We start from the raw sequence: 15,452 nt of genomic DNA, 5'->3' as shown, positions 1-15,452 counted from the left end.
AACTGATAAATAAATTGGGTAACGCTGTCACGCTTGACCATATTTTTGTGTGAAATACACGTTTTATGTTCCTTTTTCTAGGAGTGACAATTTATTTTGGATTAATTTATAGAACAATCTACATTCAAAACATAAAATATTTGACAACATATTAAATTTTAATAGATTGAGTACTGTAATTCAAAATATTTGATAATGTATTACATTTAAACATAATTATAGTACTCTCATACAGTCATTGATTTCACATCAGTGCACGGTTCATTTTCCCTGTATAAAAGACATAAATAGCAAATCACAATATTAATTTGTAATTATTTCATTTCTAAAATCAAGATGGACCTGGTTAGATTAATAACACTCTTTTACAGTATATAACATTAGTCAAACACCTCTAAAGAGAATATACAGTGCAGGTACAGTGACAGCAAGCGCAACGTAAGCCAGAACAGTGTTGTACATGGTAGTCTGGTTTATCTGAGCCTCAAGTCTTTTCTCCGTCTGGTCAAGTCCTTGCATAACACTCTCTGTTTCACATACAAACATCTGGGAATCTTGTTGACTTATCACTACAGGTGGCTTCTCTTCTCTATGATACGTCTCAATTAAATTCTTCACTTCCTTGAGTTCCGATTCAACCTTTCCAACACCCTGGTCTAGCTGCCCAAGCTGGGGCTGGACTCCTTCTATAAGAACCTGTGCCTTCTGGCTATAGAGCAGTATCTCTTTTAGAACTGTCTCAGAGGCACTTGGAGAGGGTGGAGGTGGAACCACGATGGGTTCTGGAACCGGAACAAGACCTGCCACTGGCTTCTTCACATGTTTCTCAGCCTGAGCTGCACTATGCTGTAGTGTCGCCCTCAGGGTGTCTATAAGGCCTCTCAGCTCCTCTTGTTGAGTCTTATGCATACTGGCCTGGACTTTGATAGCCTCCTGTAGGTTGACTGGTCCTTTCTGGGCCTCTAGTAGTAAATTCTTCAGCTCCTGTAGGCGTACCCTGTTGACATAGGTAGAACCCATGACCCCTATGAAGGCACCGAGTACAGAGCCTATCACAGACCAGTTTTTGGTGCGCTCCGTCCGCGTCCGTTCTTTCTCGTGGCTCTCACGTACACCCGCTGAGAATAAGGCAAACTTCTCCCTTTCAGCCCCTTCTGCGTTTTCGTAGGCTGTTCGTATGCGACGTTCCTCCTATGGTCAAGACATTGTGAGAATGTTTGTTTCTTAAAACAGAGTGCAACACTACAGATGTGTGTAAGTAATCCTTCTGACCCCCCCCCCCCCCCCCCCCCCCTTAAAAGATTTAGATGCACTATTGTAAAGTGGCTGTTCCACTGAATGTCATAAGGTGAATGCACCAATTTGTAAGTCGCTCTGGATAAGAGCGTCTGCTAAATGACTTAAATGTAAATGTAAATGTATATTCCATTTTATTCTGTGTTGACAGTAGTTACCTGCAGCAACTTGTGCTCCAGCGTGGCCAGCTCCAGGTAGTGGGCCTCCTCTCGTGAGACCCGATCCAGTCGATCTCTCACCTCCTTCAGCCGGACCTGTAGGGCCTCCAGGCTGCCATGGGCCTCACGCACCATCCCTCTGGCCACCATGAAGGCCTTTTCTGCCTTAAGGAAAACATGCAACACTCTGGGTCCCAGGACAAACTAGGGTTTTCTCCTGGCCAGGTCATGGAAAACTCAGCGAAGAGATAGTAAGATAGATACAGTGAAAAATGCATCAAAACCTCTGGTTCAATACACCTGGCTTGCATATTGTCTTACCTCTGTAACTTTAGACTGGGCATATCTGACTTCATTCAGGCCGACAAACTCCTCGTACCTCTCCCACCAGTAGTTAACTGTGTTTGAGGCTGTGCTCATAGACTTCTGTCCCCACTGCTTCCCCAAGTCAGTCAGATGCTGTATTGTAGCTATGGCATGCTCCTGAATAGGCACAGCAGGTTTGTCTACTCGGTCATCTTTTGGCTGTGGTGGTTTCTGTTGTTGTGTGCTGTAGCTCCTGCTGGAATACACAGTCCCTCTGACCGTGCCAGCGATGTAGAAACGGCAGAGACATGATGTTCCATGGCACCATGGTATGAGCGGTTTCCCTCTGTACCTCATTTCAGAAGCCAGTCGGTTATATTCACTATGAAACTACAGCAGAAGACATTGGAGCTGCCACCTGTAAAACAGTACAGTCAAACTCTGTATCAAAGTACAGTATATGGGTGGGCTGTTGAGGTTTGATGTATCAATGAATGTTCATCAATATTTTTTAGCACTGCTCATTTGACCTCTACAATGCTGATGTTTATGCAATTAATTGAAAATCTATGGCCATTTTGGATGTTATGCATGATGCAGTGGCTGAGACGCCCAATCAATTACCATAGAGAACGGGCTAGCGAGCACAGCTACCTAGCTAGCCCAGCTACCTAGCTAGCCAGCAGCTGACAGTTTGAAAACTTGCTTTAAGGCAACCCAAGCCTAAATTAACATCATGTTCTACTCGTAGCTATTAATCTCTCTGATTTTTCTTTTTACCTAAAAAAGTATAATCACGTACCGGTTGTCTTCAATTGTTGATTGTTCGGCAAATTATCAGCTGGCTACAGAACGTGAATGGTGATTTTATGATCAGGCGCATCACAAACATCCTGCATCCGGTTTAGAGCGGAAGTAAGGTCCTAACAGCGCGGATTAGTAAGCAACTGCTAACACGCTAGCTCAGTTGTTTTATTTAGATTTTATTGAAAAGTCTCAAATATGTCCGGAAGAGAAGGTGAGATACACATTTACATTTTTGACATAAAGCTCGACATTTATTTTCAGGTGAAACTTAATATTGCCACTACTAGATAGAAGAAAAGTTTCGACTACGACTGTAAATACTAGCTAACTAGCAACTCGTGCAATGCATTGCAATGTAGCTAGCTACTGTAGCTGGGGTAGCTAGCTACTGTAGCTGGAATAACTGGCGCCTGGCAAGCCATGGCCATGCTACTTAGGCTAGAAAGTTCAATCTATTTACAGAGATGGCATTCGCATGTACCATACATGTTCATATATTGTTGATTTGCTCTTACATCTGCTTGCAAATACATGCATCACAGTTATGCTAGATGGTTAGCTAGCTGTGTACATTTCTCCCACATGTCTTAATCAAGTTTAGCTAGTTACGTAGCATGCTACCTTCTGGGCTTTGTGTGATGCTCATATGCGGTATTGATTCATATTAATTCAATGAGATGTGTTCTTGTCTTACAGGTGGTAAGAAGAAGCCTCTAAAATCTGCCAAGAAAGCGACTAAGGAGATGGACGATGTAAGTCATTGTGTTGTTAGCACAATGTTGTATGTAGCCTATATCATTCTGAGGGAACGCTCAGTATCTTTGAAAATTCGAATACATTAAAATGTGGACTAGTGCATTTTCCATTGTAATCCTGAGCAGATTTGCTTTGTCAAATCCAGGAGGAAATGGCCTTCAAACAGAAGCAGAAAGAAGACCAGAAAGCCTTGGATGCATTGAAGACAAAAGCAGCAGGAAAAGGACCTTTGAGTAAGAATAATGTATTTGTTCTTGTTGACAATAAGAGTCTAATCAGGATTCCTCGCTTTTTCTGATGAAACTGAACAATACCCCAAATAAATCAAAAGGGTGGACTTTCAACTTGCCCCAAATCTACCCAACCACCCATTCACTGACTCCAGATATATAGAGTATTATTTACCCGTGCCAATGTTTAACTGTTTTTATACTGCAGAGGATAATGAAAAGGCATCTCAAACACAGAGGAGAATAGGCCTATTGATTCTCATAACACTAGGTGGCAGTGGTAGCTTTTTTTGGGGTATTCTTGCCTGACATTCAATGTACTCTGCTTGCCACAGATGTCTTTGCGTCTATACATTTAGTGCCTCACTACATGAGTTTTCTAGAAAAAGTTATACACATTTCAGATGGTTTTCTCAACTTCTCCATTTTCTTTCAGCTGGTGGAGGAATCAAGAAGTCTGGAAAGAAGTGATTTGGCATTAGAAGATCATGCACTCATTTGCTGAATCGCAGCCCCATGGCAAATCCAACCCCCATATTTTTTTTCTTGTTTGGGTCCATTGTAGAATGAGAAAAATACATGAAATGACCCTTTTAAAAAATAATTTCCAATGTGTTCTTGTAAAGGAAAAAGCTCTGAACTAATAAAGTCTTGTAACTACTGTTGTATTTACACTCCTCTGTAATCTTTGAGATTCTGTTGGAAACACATCAGCTTTAGATCAGTAGCTACACTACACATACCAACATGATGTGCAGCACAAATAGCTAGTATTATGGTTAAATGTAATCAGTTTCACTTCTAAGCTTGGCCACCTGCATCTTCAGCTTCTCTCATTGAGGTTCTCTCTTCAATTCCCTAAATTCTCTTCATACAGTCCAATTTTGGTCAAGTAGAGGGTTCTGTTTCCCACTTCCAGAAAATTAGTTTTCTTATCTACAATTCATTTTATTGTTCAGATTTTTTGAATGTGTGGAGTGATGTGTGTAAAATATGTTGCTTGTTTACCCAGTTTTAATGATTTTCCTTAAGAGGAATGTTTGGGAGATTCAGAATAAAGCGCAATGATGCTGCTTACTGTATTTAGTTGGTGTCAGTCCTTTCAGCTGTACCTCAACAGGGTAATGGTCACTCACCTTCAGGGGTCGGATAAAACATGGTAGGTGTGGAGACGTAAGCCAGAGGGTTCACCTTTTACATGTATTTCTAGTGTAGACAGATTGTAAATGTAGGCTACTAAAGTGTTAATTTCATATAGTTTATAATATTGTTAATCAAACCATCTACCAGGATTACACTTGGCTTGTATTGTCTAATGTGCATACTTCCATCTTTAGAAAGCACATATGCCTTCTGAAAGCGGAATAGTTTGGCATGATTGTGTAATGCATCTAATCTGGATCAGAACAAGTCAGCAGTCATATTACACAAGTAAATGTGTTTTATAATACTTAAGACATTTTAACAATACAAAAAAAAAAATTGCACGTTATCTCCATAGGTGATTGTCCATTTTCAGACATGTTCATAAATCAGTGAGCCACCTGTCAAGTGTTCTCGTTGCCTGTGTTTGTTGTGGTATCAGTCATCTTTAATCAGCCAGTGGACATGTGTCACTGCAGATGTTTTCATGTCCTTGTTAGAAACGTAGGACCCGTCTGCGTTAAAGTCACCTAGGATCATAAAGTTCTGGTACAAGAGAAACATTACACAACAAATGTATTTACTTGTCATCCAGAATGAGGATAGTGTTTTTATGAGAGCAGTTTGTTCATAAATCAATGTTATTCTCACACAAGAGTTATCTTGCAATCAAGATGTGGCTGGTTTTGTATTTTACTTGTCAAAGGCTCATGTGGGTCCACTTTCTAAACCAGCTCTGTCAATGGCTTATCTCAGAACTTACATCCATCTTCCATTTATTTTTAATTTCCAGGAAGACATCATAAAGCTCATCTAGCTCCTTCTCTTGAGTCCTCAGGCTTGGTGTGCACTGGGTTCAGTACCAAGTCCTCTAGTGTTGAGAAAACCAGGAAGAGATGAGAAGTCAATATTTCATCTGTTTATGGATGGACTTTTATTCTCTGCTTTAATCTCCACCTGTCGGTTTACCATTCACTTTCATATGATTTGCTAAATCAAATGGCATATGGATGGATCACGCTAAATTCCAGTGCTCCTGTGCCCCTTGCCAGTGTTGAGACATTTAAAGAGGAGAATGGACGGATCCCTGGCGAAGGTATCCACATCTTCAGCCTGGTTGTACTCGTTGCCAGGCGCTGACCAAGTCCACCAAATCATCCCTTTTCAGAACAAACAATGCAATAGCATTGAATCAGATCACAATGAAAAATATGTTTGACATAAGATAGAGGTTCATGAGGGTAAGGTTGACCATGGGTTTGATTTGTACCTGTACAGAAACATACACTGCTCCTTGTATCTGTCTCTTCCCAGACGAGGGCTGATTTTCAGAGTGTAGTGTTGCTTCTTATTGGACCTATTTGGATAAGAACACAAGATCAAATGACACACTTGTAAATTAATCATTATTATCATGTAGGACCAGGAGTTTTCCTGACCTGACAAGGGGGCTTTATTTATATATTTATAGTGTCTCGTGGTCTGGAAAAACATCCGGCTACTGCACCCTGATACGACCATTCAAATCACTACTATGAAATTACCCACCTTGAGAGAAATCACTTGACTCATTTAAATCCTTCAGGAACATTTTTCCCTGAAGCGCCGCTCACGTCCACCACCTCCAGAATCCCTATGATGTCACAGCGGCACGCGATCTGAATGGACAAAAGGAAGGGGGAGGAGAACATGTTCATTCCTGTGTCTGTTTATCTGCAGGACAAAAGGAAGGGGGAGGAGAACATGTTCATTCCTGTGTCTGTTTATCTGCAGGACAAAAGGAAGGGGGAGGAGAACATGTTCATTCCTGTGTCTGTTTATCTGCAGGACAAAAGGAAGGGGGAGGAGAACATGTTCATTCCTGTGTCTGTTTATCTGCAGGACAAAAGGAAGGGGGAGGAGAACATGTTCATTCCTGTGTCTGTTTATCTGCAGGACAAAAGGAAGGGGGAGGAGAACATGTTCATTCCTGTGTCTGTTTATCTGCAGGACAAAAGGAAGGGGGAGGAGAACATGTTCATTCCTGTGTCTGTTTATCTGCAGGACAAAAGGAAGGGGGAGGAGAACATGTTCATTCCTGTGTCTGTTTATCTGCAGGACAAAAGGAAGGGGGAGGAGAACATGTTCATTCCTGTGTCTGTTTATCTGCAGGACAAAAGGAAGGGGGAGGAGAACATGTTCATTCCTGTGTCTGTTTATCTGCAGGACAACAGGAAGGGGGAGGAGAACATGTTCATTCCTGTGTCTGTTTATCTGCAGGACAAAAGGAAGGGGGAGGAGAACATGTTCATTCCTGTGTCTGTTTATCTGCAGGACAAAAGGAAGGGGGAGGAGAACATGTTCATTCCTGTGTCTGTTTATCTGCAGGACAAAAGGAAGGGGGAGGAGAACATGTTCATTCCTGTGTCTGTTTATCTGCAGGACAAAAGGAAGGGGGAGGAGAACATGTTCATTCCTGTGTCTGTTTATCTGCAGGACAAAAGGAAGGGGGAGGAGAACATGTTCATTCCTGTGTCTGTTTATCTGCAGGACAAAAGGAAGGGGGAGGAGAACATGTTCATTCCTGTGTCTGTTTATCTGCAGGACAAAAGGAAGGGGGAGGAGAACATGTTCATTCCTGTGTCTGTTTATCTGCAGGACAAAAGGAAGGGGGAGGAGAACATGTTCATTCCTGTGTCTGTTTATCTGCAGGACAAAAGGAAGGGGGAGGAGAACATGTTCATTCCTGTGTCTGTTTATCTGCAGGACAAAAGGAAGGGGGAGGAGAACATGTTCATTCCTGTGTCTGTTTATCTGCAGGACAAAAGGAAGGGGGAGGAGAACATGTTCATTCCTGTGTCTGTTTATCTGCAGGACAAAAGGAAGGGGGAGGAGAACATGTTCATTCCTGTGTCTGTTTATCTGCAGGACAAAAGGAAGGGGGAGGAGAACATGTTCATTCCTGTGTCTGTTTATCTGCATGGACAAAAGGAAGGGGGAGGAGAACATGTTCATTCCTGTGTCTGTTTATCTGAATGGACAAAAGGAAGGGGGAGGAGAACATGTTCATTCCTGTGTCTGTTTATCTGCAGGACAAAAGGAAGGGGGAGGAGAACATGTTCATTCCTGTGTCTGTTTATCTGCATGGACAAAAGGAAGGGGGAGGAGAACATGTTCATTCCTGTGTCTGTTTATCTGAATGGACAAAAGGAAGGGGGAGGAGAACATGTTCATTCCTGTGTCTGTTTATCTGCAGGACAAAAGGAAGGGGGAGGAGAACATGTTCATTCCTGTGTCTGTTTATCTGCAGGACAAAAGGAAGGGGGAGGAGAACATGTTCATTCCTGTGTCTGTTTATCTGCAGGACAAAAGGAAGGGGGAGGAGAACATGTTCATTCCTGTGTCTGTTTATCTGCAGGACAAAAGGAAGGGGGAGGAGAACATGTTCATTCCTGTGTCTGTTTATCTGCAGGACAAAAGGAAGGGGGAGGAGAACATGTTCATTCCTGTGTCTGTTTATCTGCAGGACAAAAGGAAGGGGGAGGAGAACATGTTCATTCCTGTGTCTGTTTATCTGCAGGACAAAAGGAAGGGGGAGGAGAACATGTTCATTCCTGTGTCTGTTTATCTGCAGGACAAAAGGAAGGGGGAGGAGAACATGTTCATTCCTGTGTCTGTTTATCTGCAGGACAAAAGGAAGGGGGAGGAGAACATGTTCATTCCTGTGTCTGTTTATCTGCAGGACAAAAGGAAGGGGGAGGAGAACATGTTCATTCCTGTGTCTGTTTATCTGCAGGACAAAAGGAAGGGGGAGGAGAACATGTTCATTCCTGTGTCTGTTTATCTGCAGGACAAAAGGAAGGGGGAGGAGAACATGTTCATTCCTGTGTCTGTTTATCTGCAGGACAAAAGGAAGGGGGAGGAGAACATGTTCATTCCTGTGTCTGTTTATCTGCAGGACAAAAGGAAGGGGGAGGAGAACATGTTCATTCCTGTGTCTGTTTATCTGCAGGACAAAAGGAAGGGGGAGGAGAACATGTTCATTCCTGTGTCTGTTTATCTGCAGGACAAAAGGAAGGGGGAGGAGAACATGTTCATTCCTGTGTCTGTTTATCTGCAGGACAAAAGGAAGGGGGAGGAGAACATGTTCATTCCTGTGTCTGTTTATCTGCAGGACAAAAGGAAGGGGGAGGAGAACATGTTCATTCCTGTGTCTGTTTATCTGCAGGACAAAAGGAAGGGGGAGGAGAACATGTTCATTCCTGTGTCTGTTTATCTGCAGGACAAAAGGAAGGGGGAGGAGAACATGTTCATTCCTGTGTCTGTTTATCTGCAGGACAAAAGGAAGGGGGAGGAGAACATGTTCATTCCTGTGTCTGTTTATCTGCAGGACAAAAGGAAGGGGGAGGAGAACATGTTCATTCCTGTGTCTGTTTATCTGCAGGACAAAAGGAAGGGGGAGGAGAACATGTTCATTCCTGTGTCTGTTTATCTGCAGGACAAAAGGAAGGGGGAGGAGAACATGTTCATTCCTGTGTCTGTTTATCTGCAGGACAAAAGGAAGGGGGAGGAGAACATGTTCATTCCTGTGTCTGTTTATCTGCAGGACAAAAGGAAGGGGGAGGAGAACATGTTCATTCCTGTGTCTGTTTATCTGCAGGACAAAAGGAAGGGGGAGGAGAACATGTTCATTCCTGTGTCTGTTTATCTGCAGGACAAAAGGAAGGGGGAGGAGAACATGTTCATTCCTGTGTCTGTTTATCTGCAGGACAAAAGGAAGGGGGAGGAGAACATGTTCATTCCTGTGTCTGTTTATCTGCAGGACAAAAGGAAGGGGGAGGAGAACATGTTCATTCCTGTGTCTGTTTATCTGCAGGACAAAAGGAAGGGGGAGGAGAACATGTTCATTCCTGTGTCTGTTTATCTGCAGGACAAAAGGAAGGGGGAAGAAGAACATGTTCATTCCTGTGTCTGTTTATCTGCAGGACAAAAGGAAGGGGGAGGAGAACATGTTCATTCCTGTGTCTGTTTATCTGCAGGACAAAAGGAAGGGGGAGGAGAACATGTTCATTCCTGTGTCTGTTTATCTGCAGGACAAAAGGAAGGGGGAGGAGAACATGTTCATTCCTGTGTCTGTTTATCTGCAGGACAAAAGGAAGGGGGAGGAGAACATGTTCATTCCTGTGTCTGTTTATCTGCAGGACAAAAGGAAGGGGGAGGAGAACATGTTCATTCCTGTGTCTGTTTATCTGCAGGACAAAAGGAAGGGGGAGGAGAACATGTTCATTCCTGTGTCTGTTTATCTGCAGGACAAAAGGAAGGGGGAGGAGAACATGTTCATTCCTGTGTCTGTTTATCTGCAGGACAAAAGGAAGGGGGAGGAGAACATGTTCATTCCTGTGTCTGTTTATCTGCAGGACAAAAGGAAGGGGGAGGAGAACATGTTCATTCCTGTGTCTGTTTATCTGCAGGACAAAAGGAAGGGGGAGGAGAACATGTTCATTCCTGTGTCTGTTTATCTGCAGGACAAAAGGAAGGGGGAGGAGAACATGTTCATTCCTGTGTCTGTTTATCTGCAGGACAAAAGGAAGGGGGAGGAGAACATGTTCATTCCTGTGTCTGTTTATCTGCAGGACAAAAGGAAGGGGGAGGAGAACATGTTCATTCCTGTGTCTGTTTATCTGCAGGACAAAAGGAAGGGGGAGGAGAACATGTTCATTCCTGTGTCTGTTTATCTGCAGGACAAAAGGAAGGGGGAGGAGAACATGTTCATTCCTGTGTCTGTTTATCTGCAGGACAAAAGGAAGGGGGAGGAGAACATGTTCATTCCTGTGTCTGTTTATCTGCATGGACAAAAGGAAGGGGGAGGAGAACATGTTCATTCCTGTGTCTGTTTATCTGAATGGACAAAAGGAAGGGGGAGGAGAACATGTTCATTCCTGTGTCTGTTTATCTGCAGGACAAAAGGAAGGGGGAGGAGAACATGTTCATTCCTGTGTCTGTTTATCTGCAGGACAAAAGGAAGGGGGAGGAGAACATGTTCATTCCTGTGTCTGTTTATCTGCAGGACAAAAGGAAGGGGGAGGAGAACATGTTCATTCCTGTGTCTGTTTATCTGCAGGACAAAAGGAAGGGGGAGGAGAACATGTTCATTCCTGTGTCTGTTTATCTGCAGGACAAAAGGAAGGGGGAGGAGAACATGTTCATTCCTGTGTCTGTTTATCTGCAGGACAAAAGGAAGGGGGAGGAGAACATGTTCATTCCTGTGTCTGTTTATCTGCAGGACAAAAGGAAGGGGGAGGAGAACATGTTCATTCCTGTGTCTGTTTATCTGCATGGACAAAAGGAAGGGGGAGGAGAACATGTTCATTCCTGTGTCTGTTTATCTGCAGGACAAAAGGAAGGGGGAGGAGAACATGTTCATTCCTGTGTCTGTTTATCTGCAGGACAAAAGGAAGGGGGAGGAGAACATGTTCATTCCTGTGTCTGTTTATCTGCAGGACAAAAGGAAGGGGGAGGAGAACATGTTCATTCCTGTGTCTGTTTATCTGCAGGACAAAAGGAAGGGGGAGGAGAACATGTTCATTCCTGTGTCTGTTTATCTGCAGGACAAAAGGAAGGGGGAGGAGAACATGTTCATTCCTGTGTCTGTTTATCTGCAGGACAAAAGGAAGGGGGAGGAGAACATGTTCATTCCTGTGTCTGTTTATCTGCAGGACAAAAGGAAGGGGGAGGAGAACATGTTCATTCCTGTGTCTGTTTATCTGCAGGACAAAAGGAAGGGGGAGGAGAACATGTTCATTCCTGTGTCTGTTTATCTGCAGGACAAAAGGAAGGGGGAGGAGAACATGTTCATTCCTGTGTCTGTTTATCTGCAGGACAAAAGGAAGGGGGAGGAGAACATGTTCATTCCTGTGTCTGTTTATCTGCAGGACAAAAGGAAGGGGGAGGAGAACATGTTCATTCCTGTGTCTGTTTATCTGCAGGACAAAAGGAAGGGGGGAGGAGAACATGTTCATTCCTGTGTCTGTTTATCTGCAGGACAAAAGGAAGGGGGAGGAGAACATGTTCATTCCTGTGTCTGTTTATCTGCAGGACAAAAGGAAGGGGGAGGAGAACATGTTCATTCCTGTGTCTGTTTATCTGCATGGACAAAAGGAAGGGGGAGGAGAACATGTTCATTCCTGTGTCTGTTTATCTGCATGGACAAAAGGAAGGGGGAGGAGAACATGTTCATTCCTGTGTCTGTTTATCTGCAGGACAAAAGGAAGGGGGAGGAGAACATGTTCATTCCTGTGTCTGTTTATCTGCAGGACAAAAGGAAGGGGGAGGAGAACATGTTCATTCCTGTGTCTGTTTATCTGCAGGACAAAAGGAAGGGGGAGGAGAACATGTTCATTCCTGTGTCTGTTTATCTGCAGGACAAAAGGAAGGGGGAGGAGAACATGTTCATTCCTGTGTCTGTTTATCTGCAGGACAAAAGGAAGGGGGAGGAGAACATGTTCATTCCTGTGTCTGTTTATCTGCAGGACAAAAGGAAGGGGGAGGAGAACATGTTCATTCCTGTGTCTGTTTATCTGCAGGACAAAAGGAAGGGGGAGGAGAACATGTTCATTCCTGTGTCTGTTTATCTGCAGGACAAAAGGAAGGGGGAGGAGAACATGTTCATTCCTGTGTCTGTTTATCTGCATGGACAAAAGGAAGGGGGAGGAGAACATGTTCATTCCTGTGTCTGTTTATCTGCAGGACAAAAGGAAGGGGGAGGAGAACATGTTCATTCCTGTGTCTGTTTATCTGCAGGACAAAAGGAAGGGGGAGGAGAACATGTTCATTCCTGTGTCTGTTTATCTGCAGGACAAAAGGAAGGGGGAGGAGAACATGTTCATTCCTGTGTCTGTTTATCTGCAGGACAAAAGGAAGGGGGAGGAGAACATGTTCATTCCTGTGTCTGTTTATCTGCAGGACAAAAGGAAGGGGGAGGAGAACATGTTCATTCCTGTGTCTGTTTATCTGCAGGACAAAAGGAAGGGGGAGGAGAACATGTTCATTCCTGTGTCTGTTTATCTGCAGGACAAAAGGAAGGGGGAGGAGAACATGTTCATTCCTGTGTCTGTTTATCTGCAGGACAAAAGGAAGGGGGAGGAGAACATGTTCATTCCTGTGTCTGTTTATCTGCAGGACAAAAGGAAGGGGGAGGAGAACATGTTCATTCCTGTGTCTGTTTATCTGCAGGACAAAAGGAAGGGGGAGGAGAACATGTTCATTTCCTGTGTCTGTTTATCTGCAGGACAAAAGGAAGGGGGAGGAGAACATGTTCATTCCTGTGTCTGTTTATCTGCAGGACAAAAGGAAGGGGGAGGAGAACATGTTCATTCCTGTGTCTGTTTATCTGCAGGACAAAAGGAAGGGGGAGGAGAACATGTTCATTCCTGTGTCTGTTTATCTGCAGGACAAAAGGAAGGGGGAGGAGAACATGTTCATTCCTGTGTCTGTTTATCTGCAGGACAAAAGGAAGGGGGAGGAGAACATGTTCATTCCTGTGTCTGTTTATCTGCAGGACAAAAGGAAGGGGGAGGAGAACATGTTCATTCCTGTGTCTGTTTATCTGCAGGACAAAAGGAAGGGGGAGGAGAACATGTTCATTCCTGTGTCTGTTTATCTGCAGGACAAAAGGAAGGGGGAGGAGAACATGTTCATTCCTGTGTCTGTTTATCTGCATGGACAAAAGGAAGGGGGAGGAGAACATGTTCATTCCTGTGTCTGTTTATCTGAATGGACAAAAGGAAGGGGGAGGAGAACATGTTCATTCCTGTGTCTGTTTATCTGCAGGACAAAAGGAAGGGGGAGGAGAACATGTTCATTCCTGTGTCTGTTTATCTGCAGGACAAAAGGAAGGGGGAGGAGAACATGTTCATTCCTGTGTCTGTTTATCTGCAGGACAAAAGGAAGGGGGAGGAGAACATGTTCATTCCTGTGTCTGTTTATCTGCAGGACAAAAGGAAGGGGGAGGAGAACATGTTCATTCCTGTGTCTGTTTATCTGCAGGACAAAAGGAAGGGGGAGGAGAACATGTTCATTCCTGTGTCTGTTTATCTGCAGGACAAAAGGAAGGGGGAGGAGAACATGTTCATTCCTGTGTCTGTTTATCTGCAGGACAAAAGGAAGGGGGAGGAGAACATGTTCATTCCTGTGTCTGTTTATCTGCATGGACAAAAGGAAGGGGGAGGAGAACATGTTCATTCCTGTGTCTGTTTATCTGCAGGACAAAAGGAAGGGGGAGGAGAACATGTTCATTCCTGTGTCTGTTTATCTGCAGGACAAAAGGAAGGGGGAGGAGAACATGTTCATTCCTGTGTCTGTTTATCTGCAGGACAAAAGGAAGGGGGAGGAGAACATGTTCATTCCTGTGTCTGTTTATCTGCAGGACAAAAGGAAGGGGGAGGAGAACATGTTCATTCCTGTGTCTGTTTATCTGCAGGACAAAAGGAAGGGGGAGGAGAACATGTTCATTCCTGTGTCTGTTTATCTGCAGGACAAAAGGAAGGGGGAGGAGAACATGTTCATTCCTGTGTCTGTTTATCTGCAGGACAAAAGGAAGGGGGAGGAGAACATGTTCATTCCTGTGTCTGTTTATCTGCAGGACAAAAGGAAGGGGGAGGAGAACATGTTCATTCCTGTGTCTGTTTATCTGAATGGACAACAGGAAGGGGGAGGAGAACATGTTCATTCCTGTGTCTGTTTATCTGCAGGACAAAAGGAAGGGGGAGGAGAACATGTTCATTCCTGTGTCTGTTTATCTGCAGGACAAAAGGAAGGGGGAGGAGAACATGTTCATTCCTGTGTCTGTTTATCTGCAGGACAAAAGGAAGGGGGAGGAGAACATGTTCATTCCTGTGTCTGTTTATCTGAATGGACAAAAGGAAGGGGGAGGAGAACATGTTCATTCCTGTGTCTGTTTATCTGCAGGACAAAAGGAAGGGGGAGGAGAACATGTTCATTCCTGTGTCTGTTTATCTGCAGGACAAAAGGAAGGGGGAGGAGAACATGTTCATTCCTGTGTCTGTTTATCTGCAGGACAAAAGGAAGGGGGAGGAGAACATGTTCATTCCTGTGTCTGTTTATCTGCATGGACAAAAGGAAGGGGGAGGAGAACATGTTCATTCCTGTGTCTGTTTATCTGAATGGACAAAAGGAAGGGGGAGGAGAACATGTTCATTCCTGTGTCTGTTTATCTGCAGGACAAAAGGAAGGGGGAGGAGAACATGTTCATTCCTGTGTCTGTTTATCTGAATGGACAAAAGGAAGGGGGAGGAGAACATGTTCATTCCTGTGTCTGTTTATCTGCAGGACAAAAGGAAGGGGGAGGAGAACATGTTCATTCCTGTGTCTGTTTATCTGCAGGACAAAAGGAAGGGGGAGGAGAACATGTTCATTCCTGTGTCTGTTTATCTGCAGGACAACATTCTTGTTTTGAGGATAGTTTTGCCTCATTTTTCTTAAACGGGATTATAAGATTTTTATGATTTGTTTATGTGTAACTCTGTGTTGTTGTTTTTGTCGCACTGCTTTGCTTTATCTTGGCCAGGTCGCAGTTGTAAATTAGAACTTGTTCTCAACTGGCCTTCCTGGTTAAATAAAGGCGAAATAAAATAAATAAATAAATAAATAGAAGATCAGGTATACAATCATACTATACCTTAACAAGGATAGCATGGCTCTGTGGGTCTGAAATCTTGCCCCTCACAAATTTCTGGACATTGAAAGAGGAATCCTTCAT

General features: G+C 43.7%; 2 protein-coding genes and 1 pseudogene across 2 annotated transcripts; 1 reads left to right on the top strand and 2 right to left on the bottom strand.

Annotated features, from left to right (window-relative positions):
- Positions 1 to 86: 86 nt before the first annotated feature.
- On the bottom strand, positions 87 to 2,638 carry LOC120057863 (mitochondrial potassium channel-like). The gene is made up of 4 exons (XM_039006334.1): positions 2,563 to 2,638; positions 1,776 to 2,178; positions 1,455 to 1,619; positions 87 to 1,191 (listed from the first exon to the last, which is right to left on the bottom strand). The coding sequence occupies exons 2-4, from the start codon at positions 2,115 to 2,117 to the stop codon at positions 385 to 387; spliced, it is 1,314 nt and encodes a 437-aa protein (XP_038862262.1). The 5' UTR covers positions 2,118 to 2,178; positions 2,563 to 2,638; the 3' UTR covers positions 87 to 384.
- Positions 2,639 to 2,664: 26 nt separating this feature from the next.
- On the top strand, positions 2,665 to 4,221 carry LOC120057853 (translation machinery-associated protein 7-like). Its single transcript, XM_039006324.1, has 4 exons — positions 2,665 to 2,778; positions 3,264 to 3,319; positions 3,469 to 3,556; positions 3,990 to 4,221. The coding sequence occupies exons 1-4, from the start codon at positions 2,763 to 2,765 to the stop codon at positions 4,022 to 4,024; spliced, it is 195 nt and encodes a 64-aa protein (XP_038862252.1). The 5' UTR covers positions 2,665 to 2,762; the 3' UTR covers positions 4,025 to 4,221.
- Positions 4,222 to 5,100: 879 nt separating this feature from the next.
- Positions 5,101 to 15,452, bottom strand: LOC120020100 (annotated as a pseudogene).

The sequence above is a fragment of the Salvelinus namaycush genome, chromosome 2 (genome assembly GCF_016432855.1).
Source record: "Salvelinus namaycush isolate Seneca chromosome 2, SaNama_1.0, whole genome shotgun sequence".
In the NCBI taxonomy this organism is placed as follows: Eukaryota; Metazoa; Chordata; class Actinopteri; order Salmoniformes; family Salmonidae; genus Salvelinus; species Salvelinus namaycush.
Note: the sequence above shows the minus strand (reverse complement) of the source record. Positions and strands in the feature narration are given on the sequence as shown.

Coding starts and splice junctions, on each gene's coding strand:
- LOC120057853 (XM_039006324.1), top strand. Junction 3,320..3,468: donor CGACTAAGGAGATGGACGAT/GTAAGTCATTGT, acceptor TGTCAAATCCAG/GAGGAAATGGCCTTCAAACA. Junction 3,557..3,989: donor AGCAGGAAAAGGACCTTTGA/GTAAGAATAATG, acceptor ATTTTCTTTCAG/CTGGTGGAGGAATCAAGAAG.
- LOC120057863 (XM_039006334.1), bottom strand. CDS start 2,117: ATGAGGTACAGAGGGAAACCGCTCATACCATGGTGCCATGGAACATCA. Junction 1,620..1,775: donor CCCAGTCTAAAGTTACAGAG/GTAAGACAATAT, acceptor GTTTTCCTTAAG/GCAGAAAAGGCCTTCATGGT. Junction 1,192..1,454: donor TGGAGCACAAGTTGCTGCAG/GTAACTACTGTC, acceptor TCTTGACCATAG/GAGGAACGTCGCATACGAAC.